The sequence below is a fragment of the Miscanthus floridulus genome, chromosome 1 (genome assembly GCF_019320115.1).
Source record: "Miscanthus floridulus cultivar M001 chromosome 1, ASM1932011v1, whole genome shotgun sequence".
Lineage (NCBI taxonomy): Eukaryota > Viridiplantae > Streptophyta > Magnoliopsida > Poales > Poaceae > Miscanthus > Miscanthus floridulus.
In genome coordinates, this window is record NC_089580.1 from 32,765,773 (window position 1) to 32,787,822 (window position 22,050).

The 22,050-nt window shown below is 53.9% G+C and overlaps 1 protein-coding gene across 1 annotated transcript; it reads right to left on the reverse strand.

Annotated features, from left to right (window-relative positions):
- Nucleotides 1-308: 308 nt before the first annotated feature.
- Nucleotides 309-20,711, reverse strand: LOC136475295 (glycolate oxidase 1). The gene is made up of 11 exons (XM_066472874.1): nucleotides 20,555-20,711; nucleotides 2,682-2,865; nucleotides 2,260-2,384; nucleotides 2,011-2,057; nucleotides 1,788-1,865; nucleotides 1,559-1,683; nucleotides 1,379-1,445; nucleotides 1,198-1,260; nucleotides 1,041-1,110; nucleotides 747-952; nucleotides 309-655 (listed from the first exon to the last, which is right to left on the reverse strand). Exons 2-11 carry the CDS (start codon nucleotides 2,819-2,821, stop codon nucleotides 470-472), a joined length of 1,107 nt encoding a protein of 368 aa, XP_066328971.1. The 5' UTR covers nucleotides 2,822-2,865; nucleotides 20,555-20,711; the 3' UTR covers nucleotides 309-469.
- Nucleotides 20,712-22,050: the final 1,339 nt, after the last annotated feature.

A 22,050-nucleotide genomic window follows, 5' to 3' on the forward strand; every position in this document is an offset into this window, starting at 1 on the left:
TTGACACATCTCCATTTTATCAGTGAAGCCGTTATTTTTTGTTCCATCCCCATATGTACTTTCTTTATTGGTGAAGCCCTTATTTTCGGTTCCACTCTCCACATATTCTTTATGAGAGCACGAATTAAGACGTTTCTTGGTGAAGCCATTTTATTTTACTACGTTTGGCAAAAAAAAAAAAAAAAATGTCCAAACAGCTTTAGGAGCCCGTAGAGAAGTCGGTGCCAAACGGGCCTAAGTTCAAAATTATAAGACGCACGTCGGCGACCTGCAAAATCATCGACCGGCCGGACACGGGACACGGGATCTGGAGCTTCAGCCTTTAACGTTCTTATTTATTTTTTTCTTTAGCACGAAGTAGGGTTTATCGATCGGACGCGTGGCTGGCGATGGAGCTCCCCGGCCGACCGCCGCGGCATCATCGGTAGATTAGTAGGAGAGGCAGCAGCTAGCGGCGCCGGGCGTCCGCTCACAACCTGGGCGTGGGGCGGAGGCGGTCGCCCTCGGTGAGGATGCGGCTGCGGTTGATGTCGGCCAGCGTGGTGCAGCCGCTGAGCGCCATGGTGAGCTCGAACTCGTCCCGGAGCATCCGGAGCACGTTCCGGACGCCCGCCTCGCCCTCCGCCGCCAGCGCGAACACCACAGGCCTCCCGACCTGGATGGAGACGGAGCAAATAAACGCAGGGGTCCGTAAGCGCACGGCAGCATGGGGGGTCGAACTGGTGGTCCGGGTGCGGCGCACTTACGAAGATGCCGGCGGCCCCCAGCGCGAGCGCCTTGAACACGTCGGTGCCGCGGCGGACGCCGCCGTCCAGGTACACCGGGATGCGCCCCTGCGCGGCCTTCACGACCTCCTCGAGCGCGCTGATGGTGGCCGGCACGTAGTCCAGCTGCCGCGCGCCGTGGTTGGACACGATGATGCCCGCCGCGCCGGATTGGACGGCCAGCCTCGCTGCAGGTTCAGGTTCAGGTACACCGACGTGGCGACGTCAGGTGATGATTGGATACGGTACGTGCGGAGAAGAAGAGAAGAAGCTTACCGTCCTCCGCCGTGACGACTCCCTTCACCAGGATCGGCATCGAGGTGATGCTCTGCAGCCACTTAACATCCTGCACATTCACAACACCAACACCGCTCTCAAGATCACGCAGGATGCGATGACGCGACGACGGCGGCGGCAACAAAACAAAGCATACCTTCCAGCTGAGGGTGCGGTCGATCTGTCCAGCAACGTAGGACGCCAGCCCGGAGTCATTGGCCTGCAAATCCCAAACACAACACCACCGCCTTCAGTTCAGTACGCAGGCGAGGCGACAAAGAGGACAGAAACAAACAACTACTCTGTAAAGTGTAAACAACTCTGAAGCTGACACGAACCTGGTCCATCTTGCCAAGGTCCAGGCCCTCGAAGTTCTTCAACGTCAGGTATGGCGGCAGAACGAACCTGCATCGCATCGCAACGAGCCCATGTCAAGACAAGAGGTATGAGTGGAAACGCATTCTGGGGTCTGAGTCGTCTGACATGGCAAGGATGGACGGTCAAGAGCAAGAGCCGACCTGTTCTTGATGTCGGCTTCACGGCGGCCCAGGCGCGGGGTGTCCACGGTGAGCGCGATCGCCTTGAACCCAGCCCTCTGGGCCCTTCTCACCAGCTGCTCCACCACCTTCCTGTCCTTGTGCACCTATACAAATGCTCATGGCACACGCACAAAAAAACATCACAACGACTAAAAGAAACAGCAGCACGCTGCTCACTCTGATGACAGGACTGGTGTGGCATGCTTACATATAGCTGGAAGAAGCGGATTCCCGGTCCGGTGGAGGCGACCTCCTCCACGCTTGAAGTTGCCCATGACGACAGTGTCTGAAAGAGAAGACATCACATCCACGCATAGGTGTTCAGGATCTTTCCAACATCTTTTTTTTCCAACATGGTATGCATTTACAGTATCTTCTTTATTTGGTTATTGTTCATGAGTTGTGCGGCGTTATTACGACAAGAAACACACCATGATAGTCCCCGCTGCTGACGCTGCCCGTGCAGTTGCATACTCCCCTGAACATAGACGAGGTATCAGCTTAGATGTATCAACAAACAAAGGCTTCTCAGATTTATGCCGTCGAATTATATATATGCAGAAGGTACTGCTTTAGTTTCTTTTTTTCTGTATATAAGTACACTATAATGTTGTCAGTAAATACAATCTATACATACAAGTAGTAAAGATTGAGAGCTAGAGAAGCGTTTAACTGAATACCATCTGGGTGAGCCATCTTCTGAAAGGCAGTGGGGGCAACCATAATGGGCATTGAGATCTTGAAACCCAGAACACTTGTGGTCATGTCAATCTTGGACACATCGATCAGGATGCGAGGCCGGAACCTGATCACACAGAACCACAGCCAGATTCACAAGATAAGACAAAGGAAAGCTCGTAAAATGGGCGATAGCGCCATTGCGGCAGCAGAAATTAGGTATCAACATTCATTATTAATATTATACCGATTCCCTAATGTGACTGAAATAAAAAAAATGCAGGCATCGACGTAAAGGATGCATTCAGGCAGCTAAACTGACACAGCGAATTTTGCACAAAATGCGGTGCTGAACAAATGCATTCAGGAAATAGAAGCCCAGTAGTATGCGGTGAACACAACAGAGGGCTGGTGGGCTGGTTACAGGATCCTGGAGAAGGCCTCCCTGTTCTCCTTGAGCGTCCACTCGTCCTCGGCGCCGGAGGCGTAGTAGTCGTAGGCCATCTTGGGAAGCTTCTGCTTCGCGATGGCCTGGTACTCCATCACGTTCGTGATCTCCCCCATGGTGTCTTCGCCACCGGAGCCCCCTCAACGCTATACTCTGCAGTCTGCACCCACGAATTGATGTGGTATAAAGCAGAGTGACGTTGATGAGCTTAGACCACATATGCAATGGTAATGACTAACACAAATGTCGTGATTAGACAAACCAAATGACTATATGCCCACCGGCATTCATAAGACAACAATGATGCCCCTTTTGAAATGTGAGATTTTTTTTTTGCTGTTTTCTACGTTTTTTCCTATAGAAAAAAAATCATTTTTATAAATTTCTTGTATAATTCTGTAGGTGTTTCGAGTTGCCACCGACTAGTGAATTTATAATATTGCGCGTCTGGCCCGTATGGTGTACTAAGAGGACACAAGGTTTATACTGGTTTGGACAGATTGTCCCTACGTCCAGTTTACCGCTGCTGCTTGTGTTACTAGCACTGAAAGTTCGTAGTAGGGGTTACAAACGATCAAAAGAGGGACATGTCACAAGTCTCTGGTGAGAGGAGTGAACAGGTGCCGAGAGCTCAGTCGCTTCCGGGTTGTATGCTTATGTGTTCTGATCGGTTCAGGGTTCGATGAGTTAAGTCATAATTGATGCGATGTGTTGCGATGTCCCTTATGGGACGCTCTGCTTTCGTTTTTATAAGCCAAGGAAAAGCACGTGTTACATTGAAGGAAAAAGAGGAGAATAAGAAGGAGAAGAAGTCCTCCAGGATCGTCGGGGCCTTCTTTTCCTTCACGCGGGTCCCGCCGACCCTGTAGACGTCAACAGGGACAGCTCCACGTCATGGTCCTATCCGTCACTGGCGCAATGTGCACGCGTCATCTCCCGGTCATGGCACTCCACTCCGTCCTGGAGGACGTCGTGGTAGACTGACGCGCCTGTCATTGCTCGTACGAGGGTTAGGCAGAACAACACTAATACGCCCGACGCTGTTCCTTATGTAAATCCCCAAGTATGGCCCGTCACGGTCACGGGTTATATCGAGGCGTCCCGGTCACCTCCCTAGTATCAGAGCTTTGACCCAGGTCCATTCGCTTGGACCTGGAGTGGTTGGCGGTGGTATGGGTCTTTGTCGGGAGAGAAGGATCCCCCGGCCTCGAGGTCTGTCGAGGCGAAGTCCCCCCCCAGAGGCCGGGCGAGGCGGAGTCCCCCTAGAGGCTGGGCGAGGCGGAGCGCAAACCCAAGGGTCGGGCGAGGCAGAGTCCGCCCCCAGAGGTTGCGCGAGGCGGAACCTGCCCTCTGAGGTCGGGCGAGACGGAGCCAGCCCTCAGAGGACGTGCGAGGCAAAGCCCGCCCTCAGAGGTCGGGCGAGGCGGAGCCCGCCCCCAAGGGTCGGGCGAGACGGAGCCCGTGGCCTCGGTGTCGCTCGAGGCGGAGCCCGCCCTTAGTGGTCGGGCGAGGCAGAGCCCGCCCCCAAGGGTCAGGCGAGGCGGAGCCCAGGATCTCAGTGTCGGGCGAGGCGGAGCTCGCCCCTTGAGGTCGGGCAAGGTGGAGCCAGCCCTCAGAGGCTGGGCGAGGCGGAGCTAACCCTCAGAGGTCGGGTGAGGCAGAGCCTACGGCCTCGGTGTCGGGCGAGGCGGAGCCCATCCCCAGAGGTCGGGTCGGGCGTAGCCCGCCCTCAGAGGCCGAGCGAGGCAAAGCCAGCCCTCAGAGGTCGGGCGAGGCAGAGCCTGCCCCAGAGGCCGGGCGAGGCAGAGCTTGCACACCTAGGGGTCGGTTGGAGCTATAGTCGCGCTCCTGACTAGTTGGATGAATCAATGTTGATGGTTATTAGCTCATCCTCTTCGGGTACCCTAGTATTGGTCTCCGACAGTAGCCCCCGAGCCCGCGGAGGAGTAGAATACTCCTTTGGAGGTTTTTCTGAACTGGAGGACTCTGAAGGCCTCGTCCTTCTTTTGTTGCCCACAGCGTGACCTGGGGGTGGTGATTCCCTTTCCTCGAGCCCCCTCCCATAGCAGGGGCCCGATCGAGGATCGGTTCGTCTTTGCGATTGTCTTCCCCAAGCGTTTTTTCCAATAAAAACAAAGGGGTCGAGCCGTGCAACGATTTCCCTCTAAGGACGAATCATGGCACCCGGTGAGCTGTTAATGGGCTAGTCTAAGTGGGGCCCCTGGCATCCCATTCGTGGGGATTCGTCTTGGGTTAGCTTGGTGACTGACCCTAGATTCTCATAGGTCAATCCATATAGTTCTCGGGTCTGTTGGACCGGTCCCGAGGGCTAAGTACTTTTCTTCGAAAAAGAAACCATGGATCATAACCGGTCGAGACTCGAATGTGGGCTAGGATGCCCGCGGCGCTCGTGCGCCCTGGTACTGGCCGCTAGCGGGCCCATCCCTTTCCACCTCTCACCCTAAAGGTGCCTGGAGCCTTTGTCGAACCCGTCGATGGGCCGACCTATGAACTCCTGGGCCCAGTCGGGCCATAGAGGTGTTTTTGGATCCGTATTCCTCTTACTCGTGATGAGTCATGGCCCATCCGGAGTGGCAAAATGTTCGGTGAGTTTTCTGAGGGAACGGACAGAGATTACGTGCGCATGGCCAATGACGAGACATTGTGGTAGATCATGGCATGCGCGGAGATCTAGGCAGGCGGTTGGTTTCCTCACATCGATCTCCCCTATAAAACCAAAGGGTTTGCCCCCCAGATTCCATACCTTGCATCCTTGCCTCCGCAACCACGACCGCCGCCGCCAATCCCTCAAGTTTCCTGTCTCCACATCCCCACCACCGTCGAGCTCACATCCACCCGCTCCCATCTCTAATGGATCTATGGTGTCGCTCTGACATCACCTTCCAGCACATGGAGGGCCTTGTCCGTCTTGGTCTTCTCCGCGCATGGACCGTGGCTGAGGAGTGGTTGCTGCTCGATGAGGACGTACCATCGCCGCCCGATGGCTATGTGGTGTCGTTCGCCCACTTCCATGAGTGTGGGTTTGCAACCCCCGCCCACAGATTTCTTCGGGGGCTGCTGGACTACTAGAATATCGAAGTGCAGCATCTCAATGCCAACGGGATGCAACACATGGCGGTGTTCGTTGCCCTGTACGAGGGGTTCCTAGGGATCAGCCCCCACTTTGATTTGTGGAGGTACTTCTTTACCGTCACTCTCCAGAATAAGATGGAGAAGAGTGGCAAGCAGGAGCTGCACATGCCGATGGGCTGCGCTGGCATCCAGCTCTAGAATAATTGGGTCAACGAGTACCCATCGATGCATCTATCAACGTCCAACAAGGGGTGGCACTCGCAGTGGTTCTACCTCAAGAACGCGCCGCCCCTCTGCCAGAGTTCACTCGGCGCCTGATCAAAGAGGCCTCAGAGTCATGGAGGAAGTGGGGCGTCCCAGAGAAGGACAAGAAGAAGATCTGGGACCACATCGCCGCCTCCACATCCTCAAGGAGAACGGCTTGAAGGGGTCGGGCATCATTGGGGCCTACCACGCAGGGAGGGTGGCACCGTTGATGACATGTGCACTCTCGCTGTACGCGATGGTGCCCGAGGCGTCGCTCGATGGAACGGCCCTCACCGAGGGGGCGCTCCCCAACTCTGAGATCGCGCAACGCATCAAGGAGGCAATGGAGCTCTCATGGGATGACACGGGTGCCCCCCTTGATTTTGTCTACCTGATGCTAGGACATCCTCTGATGTGGCCGGAACCAGGCCACGTCATCTTCGTAAGTTTACCCTTCTTATGCCTTCTGTTCAATAGATTTCCCGACCTCTTGGTACTAACTTTGAGAGGGGCGAGACCAGCCGAGGGACCTCATCTTCACAGATCACCCGGCTCCTTTGCTGAGGGATTCGTCTGTGAGGGCGGTGAATCACACCGAGGGTGAGCGGCTGAGGAAGGCAAAGGAGGACAAGAAGAGGAAGAGGCAGCGGAAGCTACAGGCGTGGGAACAGGGGGAGGAAACCGACAGCGACGATGATGATGACGATGGCGACGATGACGAGGTAGCCGATGATGTTGAGTGGGACATCCTAGAGAATGAGGATGCGTTGACATTTATTGGTTCATCCTTGTAGGAGTAGGGACCCCTCCTGTTCCATAGAGGGGAGAGTATGTCTGGGGAGCCGATGGAGGCGAGACGTACCATCGGCCTCCCTCAGGAGTCAACGGGGGTGGACGGCTCTGCTATCGTGCCTGATATGTCAGTGGAGGCGGGCGGCTCTACCATCATGCCCCAAGAGTCAAGGGGAGTGAGGCCCTTTGCCCTGGAGCAGGGGGCTAGCTTGAAACGGCCTCGCCTCGACAAGACAGAGCAGAGGTCAGGGTGTTCGCCCCCCAAACGTACCTGTTGCCTAACGACGCTAAGGTGAGTTATCAGTTCCTCTGTTTTTCCTGTTTTAGTCAGATTTCATCGTGGCTCATGCTTTTTGTCCCTTGCATCATCAGCAGGTAGCACAATCCTTTGGCGCTAGCACCGAAGAAGAGCGTCACCGTCGGCTGGTGTCACGCCCATTTTGGGCGGGAGCGACACTAGTGTGACCACGTCGTTGTCCGGTCAGACGCTGCCTATGGTGGTGCCCGTGCCCTTGGTGGGATGGGTGGACGTGGGGGCTCAAAGGGCGCCTTCGAAGGTTGCGGAGCAGTCGGCCATGGTCGCGATACCACTGCCGACGATGAGGCGGACGGGGCTGCCGATTGCGCTGGTTGCGTCGACCGTGTCGGGCGCGACATAGCCGGTCGTGACCACCCCAACGCAGGTGGAGGTGGCGGCGGTCGTGACAGATGGGTCACGACTAGGCGCGATCGCAGCGGCGCCTAAAGCATCGGCGTGACCCGCACCATCGGTAGCCCAAGCGATGGTGCCTGGCATGGGCCGGACAGAGGGAGATGTGGCTGAGGGGTCCCCAGGAGTCATGGTTTTGGCAGAGAGGTTGGCGGTGCTTGGGACCGGCAAGGAGTCATCCCGGGTGCTGACATTGGTAGGAAGCAACTCACTCGCTCAGGGAGAGCCCCTGCTCCAGTGGACAAATCCGCAGGATCCGACGTCGACGCTCTTCACCCTCGATGATGCCACCGAGAGCATGGAGTCGAAGAGCCTCGACATGGGGATCGCGTCCATGCTGGAAGCCCTGGATCATGCCAGGGGTGCCTTGCGCAATGTTGTCGTTCCCTCCAGCTGGGTATTTGCTTGATCTTGCCTCTCGCCCTTTTCTTTCTCTATATATTTTTTGTATCCTGACCATCGTCTCCCTTCAGTCCCTTATCACTCACAATCGGAGGAAGTCTCGGTTCCTTCATGAATAGAAGGAAACCAAGGACTGCCTCATCAAGGAGGCGTGGCTACGCGGGGAGGTGACCGCTCAGCTTGTTGCCGCCTAGCAGAGGGTGGCCGAGCTGACTCCCCTCACCGAGGAGGTGAATGGTCTTCGGTCGCGGGTGGCCAAGGAGGCATTTGAGGCCTTGTCGATGAGGTCATGCAGGGACGATGAGGAAGCCCCCAAGGTCAAGAAGGAGCGGGATGAGCTGCTCTAGAAGGACGCCAAGACCCCTAAGGCCGAAAGCATTTCTGCTGGGCTGGCCGTGGACCTCGCTGAGGCGAGGAGGAATCTTCAGGCAGAGAGCGACGAGCTTGGTATTTTGAGCACCACCCTCAGAGTGGTCTGTGATGACCTTGAGGTGGTGTGGTCGGAGGGGACCAGTTCGCTCATGGCCTGTGTCGTCGAGATCAAAGTGCGGGTGCGCCAGCTCGAGAGGAATGCCCTTCGCGCCGAGGTCAATCAATCCTTCGCAATTGCTCGTTCTCACTATGGGGACATCATCAATCTAGAGATGATGAGCCATGGCTTCACGCTTGGCTATGAAGTCCATGAGCTAGAGGAGATGGAAGCGGCGGTGGCTCCTCTTTCGTAGGACCTGGCGGATAGGATCGAAGGCATAGTTCTCCCCAGGAGGGGTTAGTTGGTTCAATAGGTCAGTCGATCATTCTTGTAATCAGCGGACAAGTGCTGACCCTTGTGTATCATTTAAGCAAACTTGTTATTTTGTTTTGTTTGACCAAGTCTGTTCTTTTGTTTTGGTGCCAACAGATTTATTTTTCCTCCCTTTTTATGTGTGAAAAGGGGTTCATGCATTCCGACCCTTCCGTTTGTTAAGACCATAGAGCTCAAGGTATAAGAGGGACACCCTGATCATGCTGGTAAGCAAGAGTGCCATAGCCGCTGGGGCGTAGGTTTCTCGCAGTCCGACCAACCTTGCTTAGTCGTTCATTTCCGTAGACCTTGCTACTAGGTTTAACGTGAGGAAGGGTGTCAAACACAGTGACTATTTTAGAAAGGGTGTATGTATACCCTTATCAGCCCTCGAGTGAGACCCAACCCCTTGCCATTGCTAGGGTCGGGTGTTACTAAAGATCGAGGAGAGGATAGCGAAACTAGTAGGAGAAAGCGTCTCTTGTTTTCATACGTACCCCCACCCTAGGATCTGAGCCATCATTCTGCGATCGCGCTTTCGGTCTCCTTGTGAGTCCAACTTTCCTCGAGCCCCTGCGTGTAGCTGGGGTCCGGTCGAGGGTCGGCTTGTATTTGTGATTGTCGCCCCGTCCGTGGTTTCCGCAACCGGATGGGTTGAGCTAATCGTCACTTGCCTCAATGGCTCTAGTGATGCGCTCGATGAGCTCGCTATCGGGCATGTTCAAGTGGAATCTGGGTCCATTGTTCATGATGGGATCAGCATAGCGCTTATGTGGCATTCCACTGCTCCTTAACCCGCCTCTCGATAGATGCCTATGTCGCTCTAGAGAACGACACAGGTGGCCTGTTGACCTCTCCTTGATGGAGATTCTATGGGCTTGGCTCAAGGTTAGGATCGAACAAGAAGGTCAAGATGACCCTATCCTCTTCTGAGCGGGTCGGGCAAAAGCTGCTGGGGCTCATCTGCGTTTTCTCTCCTGGCCCTGTTCGACGCGAGGCGGCCTCGAACCCTTCGTGGGCCGGCCTTTGAACCCCGGTCAGTTGGATTCCTAAGTTCGGGTCGGGTGGCTCGAGCTCCCGAGCCCTGTGGGCTTAGTGGGGATCGGTCGTGTTTCATGCGTCACCCTATCCATGGTTTTCACAACCAAAGGGGCTAAGCTAACGACACTTGCCTCGATGGCTCGAGTGTCGCGCTCGGCGAGCTCGCTAATAGGCATGTCCGAGTGGAATCTAGGCCCGTCATTCATTGACGGGGTCAGCATAGCCCTCATGTGGGATTCCACTGCTCCTTAACCCGCCTCCCGGTAGATGGCCGTGGCACTCCAGAGAGCGACTTAGGTGGCCCGCTGGCCTCTCCTCGATGGAGATTCTGTGGGCTTGGCTCGAGGTTAGGATCAAATGAGAAAGGTCTAGATGTCCCTGTCCGCTTCTGAGCAGGGTTGGGCAAGGTCACTGGGGCTCATCTACGTTTCTCCCTTGGCTCTATTTGGCGCAAGGCAGCCTCGATCCCTTCGTGCGTCGGCCTTCGAACCTCGATCGGTCACCGCTCATGTCGAATGAGACGACTACCGCTTCGTGACGTGACATGAAGCGTTGTGATGCAATAATTGCTTATGCAATGCTTGGATGTATGAGATGAATGTATGGATGAATGTATGAATGAATGTATGAGAGTGGATGAATGAATGCTCATGTACTGGAAAAGTAAAGTGGGGGTTGGTAAAGTTACCTCGATGACTCGAGTGATGGGTTTGGGGTGCTCTTACCAGGTATGTCCATGTGGGGTCCGGGTCCATCATTCGTGACAGAGTTAGTGTGACCTGCATGGGACATCCCGCTGCTCCCTACCTGTCTCTCAGTAGTGGCCGGAGTCGTTCGATTGACTTTGGGCAAGCTGCTAGCCTATCCTCGATGGATATTCCGCAGGTGGTCCCCTCCAAACCCTTCCTAAGAAGGCAAAGGCTAAAGCTTGGGGTGCGGGGACAAAAACTCTGATCATGCTGGTGAACAAAAATGTCATAGCCACTAGGGTGTAGGTTTCTTGTAGTCCGACCAATTTGACCCAGCGTTTGTTTCCACACACCTTGCCTTTAGGTTTTAGCACGAGAAAGGGGTTGGGCATCGAGAATGTCTACCGAGTAGACACTCTTGCCAGCCCCCGAGCGAGACCTGACCCCTTGCCATCACTGGGGGCGGGAGCTCGATAGCGAAATTAGTGCGCATAAAGTAAGGGTGACCTGTCTCTCGGCAGTGGCCCAAATCATTCGATCGACTTGGGTGACCCGCTAGCACAGGACTTACCTCGATGGCGAGCAGAATCCAAGTCCGTCGTACGTAACAAGGTCGGCATAACCTGCATGGGGCATCCTGCTGCTCCCTACTCATCCCTCGGCAGCGGCTAAGTCATCCGGTCAACTTGTATTTCCCCGCTAGGACAGGACTTGCCTACGGAGATAGAGGATAAGAACATCCCGCGCAAGAATTTGGTTAGGCAGATAAGCCAGGCAGCGAACCTGTAATAAATGGACCAGCTCTTAAATTTTGTTATAGCCAAACAACTTTTTAGCCCTTCTCCCCTTTTTGTATAAAAAGGTTAGTGCATTCCAACCCTTCCGTCGTTAAGGTCGTAAAGCTTGGGGTGCGGGTGAGCAAATTCTGATCACGCTGGTGAGCAAAGGCGCCATAGCTGTTGGGGCGTAGGTTTCTCGCAGTCTGACCAGTTATACTCAGAGCTTGTTCCCGCAACCCTAGCTCCTAGGTATTAACGTGATAGGGGGTCAAGCACAAAGAAAGTTGGCCAAGTGGATAAACTCTTAGATGCGCACTGACACTTTTTGTGACTAAGGCCAAAAAAGCCTGGGGCATGGAAAGAACTCTGATCACGCTGGTGAGCAAAGGCGTCGTGGCCACTGAGGCGTAGGTCTCTCGTAGTCCGACCAGTTTTACTCAGCATTCGTTTTCCCAAACCTCATTTCTGGGCCTTAACGTGAGAGAGGGTCGGGCGTAGAGAATGTCTACTGGATTGGTACGCTCTTATTAGCCCCCGAGTGAGGCCTGACCCCCTCGTCGTTTCTGTGGACGGGTGTCAATAAAGGTCGGGGAGTTTGATAGCGGAACTGATAAGAGAAAGTGTGTGTTTATTAAGAGTAAAAGCAATGTAGCTGCTCGATGTTCTAGGCATTGATGAAGACTCCGCCATCGATGGTCTTGAGCTTGTAAGCTCCTGATCGGAGCACCTCTGCAATGACGTACGGTCTCTCCCATGGCGGAGAGAGCTTATGGTGGTCCTTGCTACTCTGGATGAGGTGGAGGACCAGGTCTCTGACATTCAAGTCCTGACCTCGGACTCGACCACTGTGGTACCGGCATAATGCTTGCTAGTACTTGGCTGAGCGGAGGAGGGCAATGCCACGCGCTTCATCTAGCTGGTCCATGGTGTCCTCGAGGGATGCCTCGACTCCCTGTTCATCGTATGCCCTGACCCTTGGCTCTCCATAGTCGAGGTCGGTCAGGAGGATTGCCTCGGAACCGTAGACCATGAAGAATAGTGTGCAGCCGGTGGCCCGGCTGTGGGTCGTCCTTAGGCTCCAGAGCACCGCGGGAAGATCTGCGACCCATCGTTCACCAAACTTGTTCAACTGATTGAAGATCCTAGGCTTGAGGCCCTGTAAGACCATGCTGTTTACACGCTCGACCTACCCGTTCGTGCGGGGGTGCGCTACGGCGGCCCAATCGACGCGGATGTGATATTCATCACAGAATTGGAGGAACTTCTTCCGTATGAACTACGTGCCGTTGTCCATGATAATGGAGTTTGGCACTCCAAAGCAATGGACAATATGAAGGAAGAACAACACGGCTAGCTCGGACTTGATCGGGGAGATTGGTAGGGCCTCTATCCACTTTGTAAACTTGTCTATGGTGACAAGCAAGTGGGTATAGCCCCCAGGCGCTCTTTTGAGAGGTTTGACTAGATTGAGCCCCCAGACCACGAATGGCCACGTGATGGGGATCGTCTAGAGTGCTTGGGCCAACAGGTGGGTCTGATGAGCATAGTACTAACACCCTTCATAGGTGCGCACAATATGTTTGGCGTCAGCTGCTGTGGTTGGCCAGTAGAAGCCTTAACGGAATGCGTTTCTGACCAGGGTTCTAGGCGTGACATGGTGACCGTAGATCCCACCGTGGATATTGCTCTACAGCCGCTTCTCTTGCTCGATGGGGACGCAATGCTATAGGATCCTGGTGTGGCTTCGCTTGTAGAGTTCGCCCTTAACAAGGACAAAAGACTTAGCACGACGCGCAAGCCATCAAGCCTCCGTCTTGTCTATCGGTAGTGCCTCGTGGAGAAGGTATTCAAGGTAAGGCATCCTCCAGTTAGCCAGAGGGTCGGGCTCTATCACTGGACCCTCATCAAGCTCCATGACCTTGGGGTCAGATGGAGCCTACCGCTAGTTAGCCCCTAAGCCCAGGGTAGATGGCCCATCACCGGCTTGTTCTGGCTCCTCGTAGCGGACCGAGGATTTGTGCTAATTGCTGGCAAAGACGCTTGTCGGCACCGGCTCTCGGCTAGATACCACCTTCGCCAGTGCAACGGCCACCTCATTGAGATGCCTCGGGATGTGATTGAGCTCGAGGCCGTCAAAGTTGTCCTCTAGCTGGTGGACTTCTCGGTAGTATGCAGCCATCTTGGCGTCATGGCTGCTCGACTCCTTCATGACTTGGTCGATGACTAGCTGGGAGTCACCCCAAACGTCGAGGCGTCAGATACCCAACTCGATGGCGATGCGCAGGCCATTGATGAGCGCCTCATATTCAGCCACATTGTTGGAGAAGGGGAAATGGATGCGAACCATGTACCTCATGCATACCCCAAGGGGCGAAACGAAAACCAGCCCTGCACCGGCGCCTTTCATCATCAGCGATCCATCGAAGTACATCGTCCAGTACTCCTAGTCGATGACTGCTGGCGGCATTTGGACCTCAGTCCACTCTGCAACGAAATCAACCAGCACTTGGGACTTGATGGCTGTCTAGGAGGCATACGAGATGCCTTGTCCCATCAGCTCGAGTGCCCACTTCGTGATTCTTCCCGTGGCATCCTAGTTTTGGATGACCTTACCGAGGGGTAGGACGTCACGACCATCACCGGATGTGACTTGAAGTAGTGGCGTAGCTTTCTCTTGGCGATGAGGACGGCGTGGAGGAGCTTCTAGATTTGGGGGTAGTGGGTCCTGGAATCAGACAAGACCTCGCTAATAAAGTACACGGGGCGCTATACTTTGAGGGCGTGTCCCTCTTCTTCTCGCTCCACCACCAGGGTGGCGCTGACCACTTGTGTGGTGGCCACAATGTAGAGCAAAAGCGGTTCTCCGTCGGTCAGAGGTCGCCCTGGGCAAATTTAACCGAGAAACAAAAACCGAACCGAAAGAACCAGAACCGAAACAAAGAGAACCGGAACCGAAAATTTTGGTTCCTTATTCGGTTCCTGATATTGAGGAACCAAAATAACCGAAAAAAATTCGGTTCCTACTCTCGGTTAACTGAATTAACCGAAAGAACCAAATTACATGAATTATACTTCACTTACTTGTATTTGTAAGATTATGTTTGGTTTATGTGTAGTGTTTTATATTTGAACTGCTATATATTTGTGTTACTGTATTGCTATTATTTTTTATGCATTATTATTATGAAAAATAAACATAGTGTTGCATAAATTTGCCTTACAACAGGTATATTTATTATTGCCCTGAGGTCTTCTAAAAAAATTCGGTTAGTTCGGTTAGAACCGGAACCGAACCGAAATAACCGAGAACCGAAATGCTCGGTTCGTAATTTTTTTTGGAACCGATCGGTTCCCATTTTCCAGGAACCGAATTTCATCAATAACCGAGAGAACCAAACCAAAACTGAACCGTGAACCGAACACCCACCCTTAGTCGGAGAAACCAGGATTGAGGCCTTTGTTAGGAGATGTTTGACCATGTCAAGCGTCTCCTGGGCCTTGGGCGTCCATTTGAAACATCGACCTTCTTCAGAAGCTGATAGAGGGGGAGACCTCATTCGCCGAGGTGCGAGATGAAGCGACTAAGCACGGTGATGCACCCTGTAACTCGTTGTACCCCCTTCATGTTCTGAATCAGGCCCATCCTTGTGATGGCTAAGATCTTCTCCGGGTTGGCTTCGATGCCATGCTCGGAGATGATGAAACCAAGCAACAAACCCCTCGGGACCCAAAAAATGCACTTCTCGGGGTTGAGCTTAATGCCGTTTGCTCGGAGTTTTGCGAAGGTCAGCTCAAGGTCGGCTATGACCTGGTCAGCCCATTTGGACTTGACCACGATGTCATCCATGTAGGCCTTAATGGTTTGCCTGATGACATCTTCGAAACACTTGAGCATACAACGCTGGTATGTAGCCCCTATGTTCTTCAAACCGAACGACATTATGACGTAGCAGAACGATCCGTATAGGGTAATGAAAGATGTCACGAGCTGGTCGGACTCTTTCATCGCGATTTGATGGTACCCAGAGTATGCATCAAGGAAACAAAGGGTTTCACACCCTGAGGTAGAGTCGACTACTTGGTCCATGCATGGTAAAGGAAACGGATCCTTTGGACACGCTTTTGTTGAGAGCCTACCGCCAATAGCTTCGTGATCTCCTCGCCGATGGCCCTATGTTTCCCCTTGCTGAAGCGACATAGGCGCTGCTTCACTGGTTTAGAGCCTGGTCTGATCTTCAAGGCATGCTCTAGGACTTTTCTCAGAATGCCCGACATGTCCAAGGGTTTCCACGTAAAGATGTCTCTATTGGCGCGGAGGAAGCCGACGAGCGCGCTTTCCTATTCAGAGGAAAGCGTGGTGCCAATGCGCACCACTTCACCCTTGGAGCCACTAGGGTCTATGAGGACCTCCTTGGTGCCGCTTGGGGTCGGGTGCTTCTTCAATGACCTCCTTCCTAATGGCCGCAAGCTCCTTAGAGGCGACGATTGCCGCGGCGTGATCGCAGCTCAACCTCGCATTCGTAGGCACGCTGGAAGGAGGTGCCAATGGTGATGACCCCACACAGCCCCATCATCTTTAGCTTTAGATAGGTGTAGTTAGGGACGGCCATGAACTTCGCGTCGCATGGACATCCTAGGATGGCGTGGTAGGTTCCATGGAACCCAACCACCTCGAAGGTGAGGGTCTCCATCCTATAATTGGATGGATCCCCAAAGGTGATGGGCAGATCGATCTGCCCAAGTGGCATGGCCTGCTTTCTAGGCACGATGCCGTGGAAAGGTGCTTCGGTCGGTCGGACATGCGATCGGTCGATGCCCATGGCATCAAGCGTTTCGGTGTACATGATGTTGAGGCCGCTGCCTCCATCCATTAGTACCTTGGTGAGCTACTTCGTGCCAATGATTGGGTTGACCACGAGTGAATATCTCCCTAGTTGTGGGACACTCTCCGGGTGGTCGGTCCGATCAAAGGTTATGGTGGACTCTGACCACCGGAGGAAGACAGGCGTGACCGATTCAGCGTATAGACCTCACGGCGCACGAGCTTCTAGCGGCGCTTGGAGTCGTAGGCCGCCGACCCTCCGAAGATCATGAGGCAGCCATCCAGCGTTGGAAAGCCACCGTCCCTCCCCTCGGCATTGTCCACGGTCGGCTCGGGGTCCTTCCCATGTCCACCCTTGTTGAAGCCTCCGGACAAGAACCGCTTCATGAGGCCATAGTCCTTGTATAGATGCTTGTCGGGGAAGGAATGGTTTAGGCATGGCCCTTCGAGCAGCTTCTCGAAGTGGTATAGGGTACCCTCCATGGGCTTTCGGCCCCCCTTGAGGTCGGTGGTGGCCACAAGCGAGCCCACGCGCCTCTGCTTGTTCTTCTTCTTGATGGGACGATTGGAGGCGCCTTCGCTGGCGTCCTCGTCCTGCTTCGCCTTGCCTTTGAGGTGGTTGAAGATCGCTCCGACCGCCTCCTCGCCCGAGGCATGGCTGGTGGTGATGTCAAGGAGCTCCTTGGTGGTTTGCGGGCCCTTATGTCCCAGCTTGTGAACCAGGGACTCGCAGGTGGTCCTAGACAGGAAATCTTCTATAATGTCGGTGTCGGCAACATTAGGCAGCTCATTGCACTACCGGGAGAAGCGCCGGATGTACCCATGGAGGTTTTCTCTGGCCTTCTGTTAGTAGTTTTTGAGATCTCATGGATTCCCAGGACTCTTGTACGTGCCCTAGAAGTTCCCCACGAAGATCTCTTTTAGGTCCGCCCAACTTTTGATTATGTTGTGCGAAAGGTGTTCCAACCATGTTCGTGCCAAATCGGCCAGGAACAATGGAAGGTTGTGGATAATGAAGTCGTCATTATCCGCTCCACTGGTTTGGCAAGCAAGCCGATAATCCTCAAGCCATAGTCCAAGGTTCATTTCCCCAGAGTATTTTGGAATGTTGGTTGGTGGTCGGTACCATGGTGGGAAGACGACGTTAAGGATGTGTTAGTCGAAGGCCGGAGGTCCTGATAGGCCAGGGCTCGGGCTTCGGTCCTTGCCACTGTCATAGCGTCCGCCACGACGAGGGTGGTAGCCACGGCTAACTCCCTCCCCTGCATCGCCACGGGTACGCCTGTGGGTGTCGCGCGCGTCACGGTTGCGGCCGAGACGCTCATGCACTAGGAACATGGTGTGCAGCCTGCTGCCTTGCGGTGCCTGTGGATTGATGCGTCCTTGTTGGGTCACTCCAAGGGTGTGCGCTGGCTGGCGTCGAACTCGTGTCATCGAGACAATGAGCTTTCGGCTTGCTGCGCCACCTCATGCTCGAGTAGCCTGCGAATCTCGCGAAAGGCCATGGAGCAAGGCCATCACGGCAGCGATGTTCTGGCTTGCCTGGGCGAAGTGTGGGAGTGCGTCATCATCATCGATGATCCTCCAGTTTACGTCGCGGGCCATGGAGCGTGTATGCCCACTGTTTCCGTGGCGCTCGATCTCTCGATCGAGCTCCATGCATTCTTGCTCGAGCTGGAGTCATGCTTCCTCAAGCTCTTGGTGTCGGGCCTTCAGCTGCTCCACCCGCAGGTGAGGCGGGGCCCCTGCACCCCCCTGACGTCGTCATCGAGGTCATTCGTTAGGGTAGCCTCTTCCTTGTGGATGCTTTCGATGTGTCCCTCGGGGGTACCCGCCATGAAACACTCACAAAGGGGGGTGATGGCTCCCCCCTGCTGGAGTCAGAGCTGGAGGGTGACTCTGATTCTCCCGCGAGGAGGTCGTGGAAAGACTCCACGACATATTCAGTCATCCCCACAAACTCGTCGTTCACGGGGGATGGAGGCGTGCATTGCGCCACAGGGTGGTCAACGGTCTCTGCGACGTTACGGAGACCGAACGAGAGTGCTATCGTGGCGCTCTGGAGGAGGCATTCTAGGGAGAGCGGCTCTCGCCTGGCAAGCTGCGCCATGACATTGGCGAACGAGAAGGTGAGGTGGCGCAAGTCCTCTCAGGACGGTTGGGGTCCCAGGAAGGCGCCGAGCTGCTGCTCTACCCCCTGTAATCAAAGTCAAGAAGCTGGTCGCTTCCGGGGGCGCGGGCCTCCGGTGTGTGCAGCTGTAGCTCCTCAAGCGCCTCGGTGATCGCGTCGAGGACGACAAAGTGGTGAGGTTGGACGGTGACGGGAGCTATCACCAACTCTCCCTCTGTCGTGACGATGAAGTCCAGGTCCCCGAAGCGTACGTGCGCGCCTCGAGACCCAGCCGACGTTGCGACTAGCCATCTGAGGCCTGGTGTGGATGTCAAGATGTGCAAAAGGCCCCAACCTGGCGCGCCAGCTGTCGGTGTTTCGAGTTGCCACCAACTAGTAAATTTCTAATATTGCGCGTCTGACTCGGATGGTGTGCTAAGAGGACACGAGGTTTCTACTAGTTCGGGTAGACTGTCCCTATGTCCAGTTCGTTGCTGCTGCTCGTGTTACTAGCACTAAAAGTTTATAGTAGGGGTTACAAACAGTCGAGAGAGGGATATGTCCCAAGTCTCTGGTAAGAGGAGCGAACGGGTGCCGAGGGCTCTATCGCTTCCTGGCTATATGCTTATGTGTTCTGATCGGTTCGGGGTTCGATGGGTTCGAATCCTAATTGATGCGATGTGTTGCGATGCCCCTTATGGGACGCCCTGCTTTTCCTTTTATAGGCCAAGGGAAAGCATAGGTTACAGTAGAGGGAAAAGAGGAGAATGAGAAGAAGTCCTCTAGGATCGTCGGGTCCTTCTTTTCCTTCACGCGGGTCCCACCGACCCTGTAGACGTCAACAGGGACTGCTCCACGTCGTGGCCCTATCCGTCACTGGCGCCATGTGCAGGCGTCGTCTCCTGGTCATGGCACTCTACTCTGTCCTGGCGGACGTCGTGGTGGACTGACGCGCCTGTCAGTGCTCGTACGAGGGTTAGGCAGAACAACACCGGTACGCCCGACGTTGTTCCTGATGTGAATCCCCAGGTATGGCCCGTCACGGCCATGGTTTATATCGGGGCGTCCCGATCACCTCCCTGGGTCAGAGCTTTGAACCAGGTCCATTCGCTTGGACCTAGAGTAGTTGGCGGCGGTATAGGTCTCTGTCGGGCGAGACGGATCCCCCGGCCTCGAGGTCACTCGAGGCGGAGTCCCCGCCAGAGGCTGGGTGAGGCGGAGCGTAGACCCAAGGGTCGAGCGAGGCGGAGCCCGCCCCTAGAGGTCGGGCGAGGCGGAGCCAGCCCTCAGAGGTCGAGCGAGACGGAGCTAGCCCTCAGAGGTTGGGCGAGGTGGAGCCCGTGGCCTCGGTGTCGGGCGAGTCGAAGCCCGCCCCCAAGGGTCGGGCGAGGCGGAGCCCGCCCTCAGAGGTCGGGCGAGGCGGAGCCCGCGGCCTCAGTGTCGGGCGAGGCGGAGCTAGCCCTCCGAGTCTGAGCGAGGCAGAGTCAGCCCTCAGAGGTCGGGCGAGGCGGAGCCCGTCCCCAAAGGTTGGGCGAGGCGTAGCCCACCCTCAGGGGCCGGGAGAGGCGGAGCCAGTCCTCAGAGGTCAGGCGAGGCGGAGCCCGCGGCCTTGGTGTCGGGCGAGGCGGATCTTACGCACTTGGGGGTCGGTTGGAGCTGTAGTCACGCTCTTGACTGCTCGGATGAATCAATGTTGATGGTTATTAGCTCATCCTCTTCGGATACCCTAGTATTGGTCCCCGACAAATTCCTATAAAATTCCAGTATTCTGAAGAGGCACTTAGTGTGGAAAGATACAATAGCCTTGCTACACCATGGCCAAACTACATCGTCAACTAGGTAACAAAGTAAGATGTGATTTCACAAACTGATGATAAACCTGTGACATCTTGTATGTAGTGACTAAGGGATACCAACAAAACCATTGCTGTTCTACGGAGGAGGACAAACAGGGGAATGATATCGGAGGATACCAACTGAGAACTGCCGGACAATACTAGCAGCATGTATAGTATCTTGTATATGATGACAGCCTAGCCTATCTGTTTTTTTTTGGGTAAGGACCTATCTGAGTTAACATGGACTAACCATACAAGAAAAACACATATCAATTAGTCCTCTCGGTTTCCACGTCCGAACAAACTGGGAAACATGATCAAGTTTAGAGAAATTCAGCGAACTAAGCGTATCTCAGTTGGTTGAGTTTCTTACCGTGGAACCTGTCCACCCGAGTTGACTTAACACAGGTGCTTTTACAAAAGCATCGAAATACGTGGCAGAGTCGGAGATACACGATACGAGATCAACAATATGCATGTAGTGATGAATTTCACTGAAACTGAAGAAATAAAATGATGATGATGATAATGAGTTTGTTCGTACCTCTAGCTAGGGAAGGATGAAACGAGGAGGATCGGGAAGCAGTTGAGGAAGGAGGGAGGCTAAGAGCGACAGGGAGTGACAGGTAATATAGGTGGGCGTGGTGGTGAGAGAGGTGTTTCCGCATGGAGACAAGGATGTGGGGGTACGTGGGGATGGAACGGAGGAACGCTGGCAAAGGAAACTGAGAAAGGGAGCGAGAGGTTACGGATGAGCTATTGGTGGTTGGGATGAAGGATGCCTCCTCCACAGCTTCCTCATCCACTTGACATCATCTGTCCCTTCCTCCATGCGCTGCCTAACCTCCATCCAGCAAATGCAGCAACACACCCAAAATAACTGGAAATATTTTTTTTTGTTTGGTTTGTTGAATTGGAGTGGCTTTATCTCTTCATCTTGTCACAAAAGAATACTAGAACTTTTCACCCTGCTTTCTGGGCATGGCTCGAAAAATGCCGTCGAGATTGGTCTTAGCAGGGAGGATAAGTAGGAAAAAAAAATTCATGCAAACCGTATCCACCAGACCACCACAACCGGCATGCATACGTACCCCCAACAACGTGCGCCTCAAAAAAGCTCCCGCAGCCTCCTCCGCTCGGCTTTGACTGCGCACCGTTGGATCTATTTGTCTGTACACGTGGCAAACATCCAGGAGTACGTATGCATAGGAGCACCGTGGATACTGTATCCATAGAATTTTTTTCCGGATAAGGCCACAGCAGGGGTCGTTCTTGTGCGGCGATTCGTATGGGCAGTATCGTTGCTCAAATGGGCTCATCTTACGATGGGACGAAGGTGCAATTTGCCATTTTAAGTCAACAATGGACTGAAAGGTTACGGCCGATCCTTGTAGCACATATATGAAGAGAAAATGAGACTGAGCTTGGACGATGAACAAGACAAAACAGTTCATAACCAACACTATATATATATTTTTTCTGTTTCACCAACCAATACATAATCAAGGGGTGAACCATATGCTCCACAAGAACAATACTGGTGCACGAGCCACAGCAAAATCTCCGGAGTCACTAGAATATACATTGGCGACCAATTATGTTATCCTCCATTCCTCCAGATATATATGTACAGAAAACACGACACTCTCCGGTTGTCAGTCCAAGCCTCAACTTCATGTTACAGTTAATCCCAGAAACTACCTCAACTGGTAGGTTCTTTGACCGCAGAACCTCATGATCAGTTTGATCGCCTGCTGCAAAAGAAATGTGAAGAGAAAGAACTCCAAGGTACTTTTATCCCATGAACAGGTACTAATACCTGGCACCACCATATGCCAATACTCGATAAATGAACTCCTTTTTAATTTTGAAACATGCCAAATAAAGGACATTCTATATTGTGTTCGGCTTTTTTCAGTACAAAAGTTACTGCCGCAGGCAATTTAGGAAAGCAGCGCTTTACCAGCTCACATTTCTTATTGCAGACTAACTACTATACCACCATGACAGATCTATATGTGCACTATGGAAGAACATGAC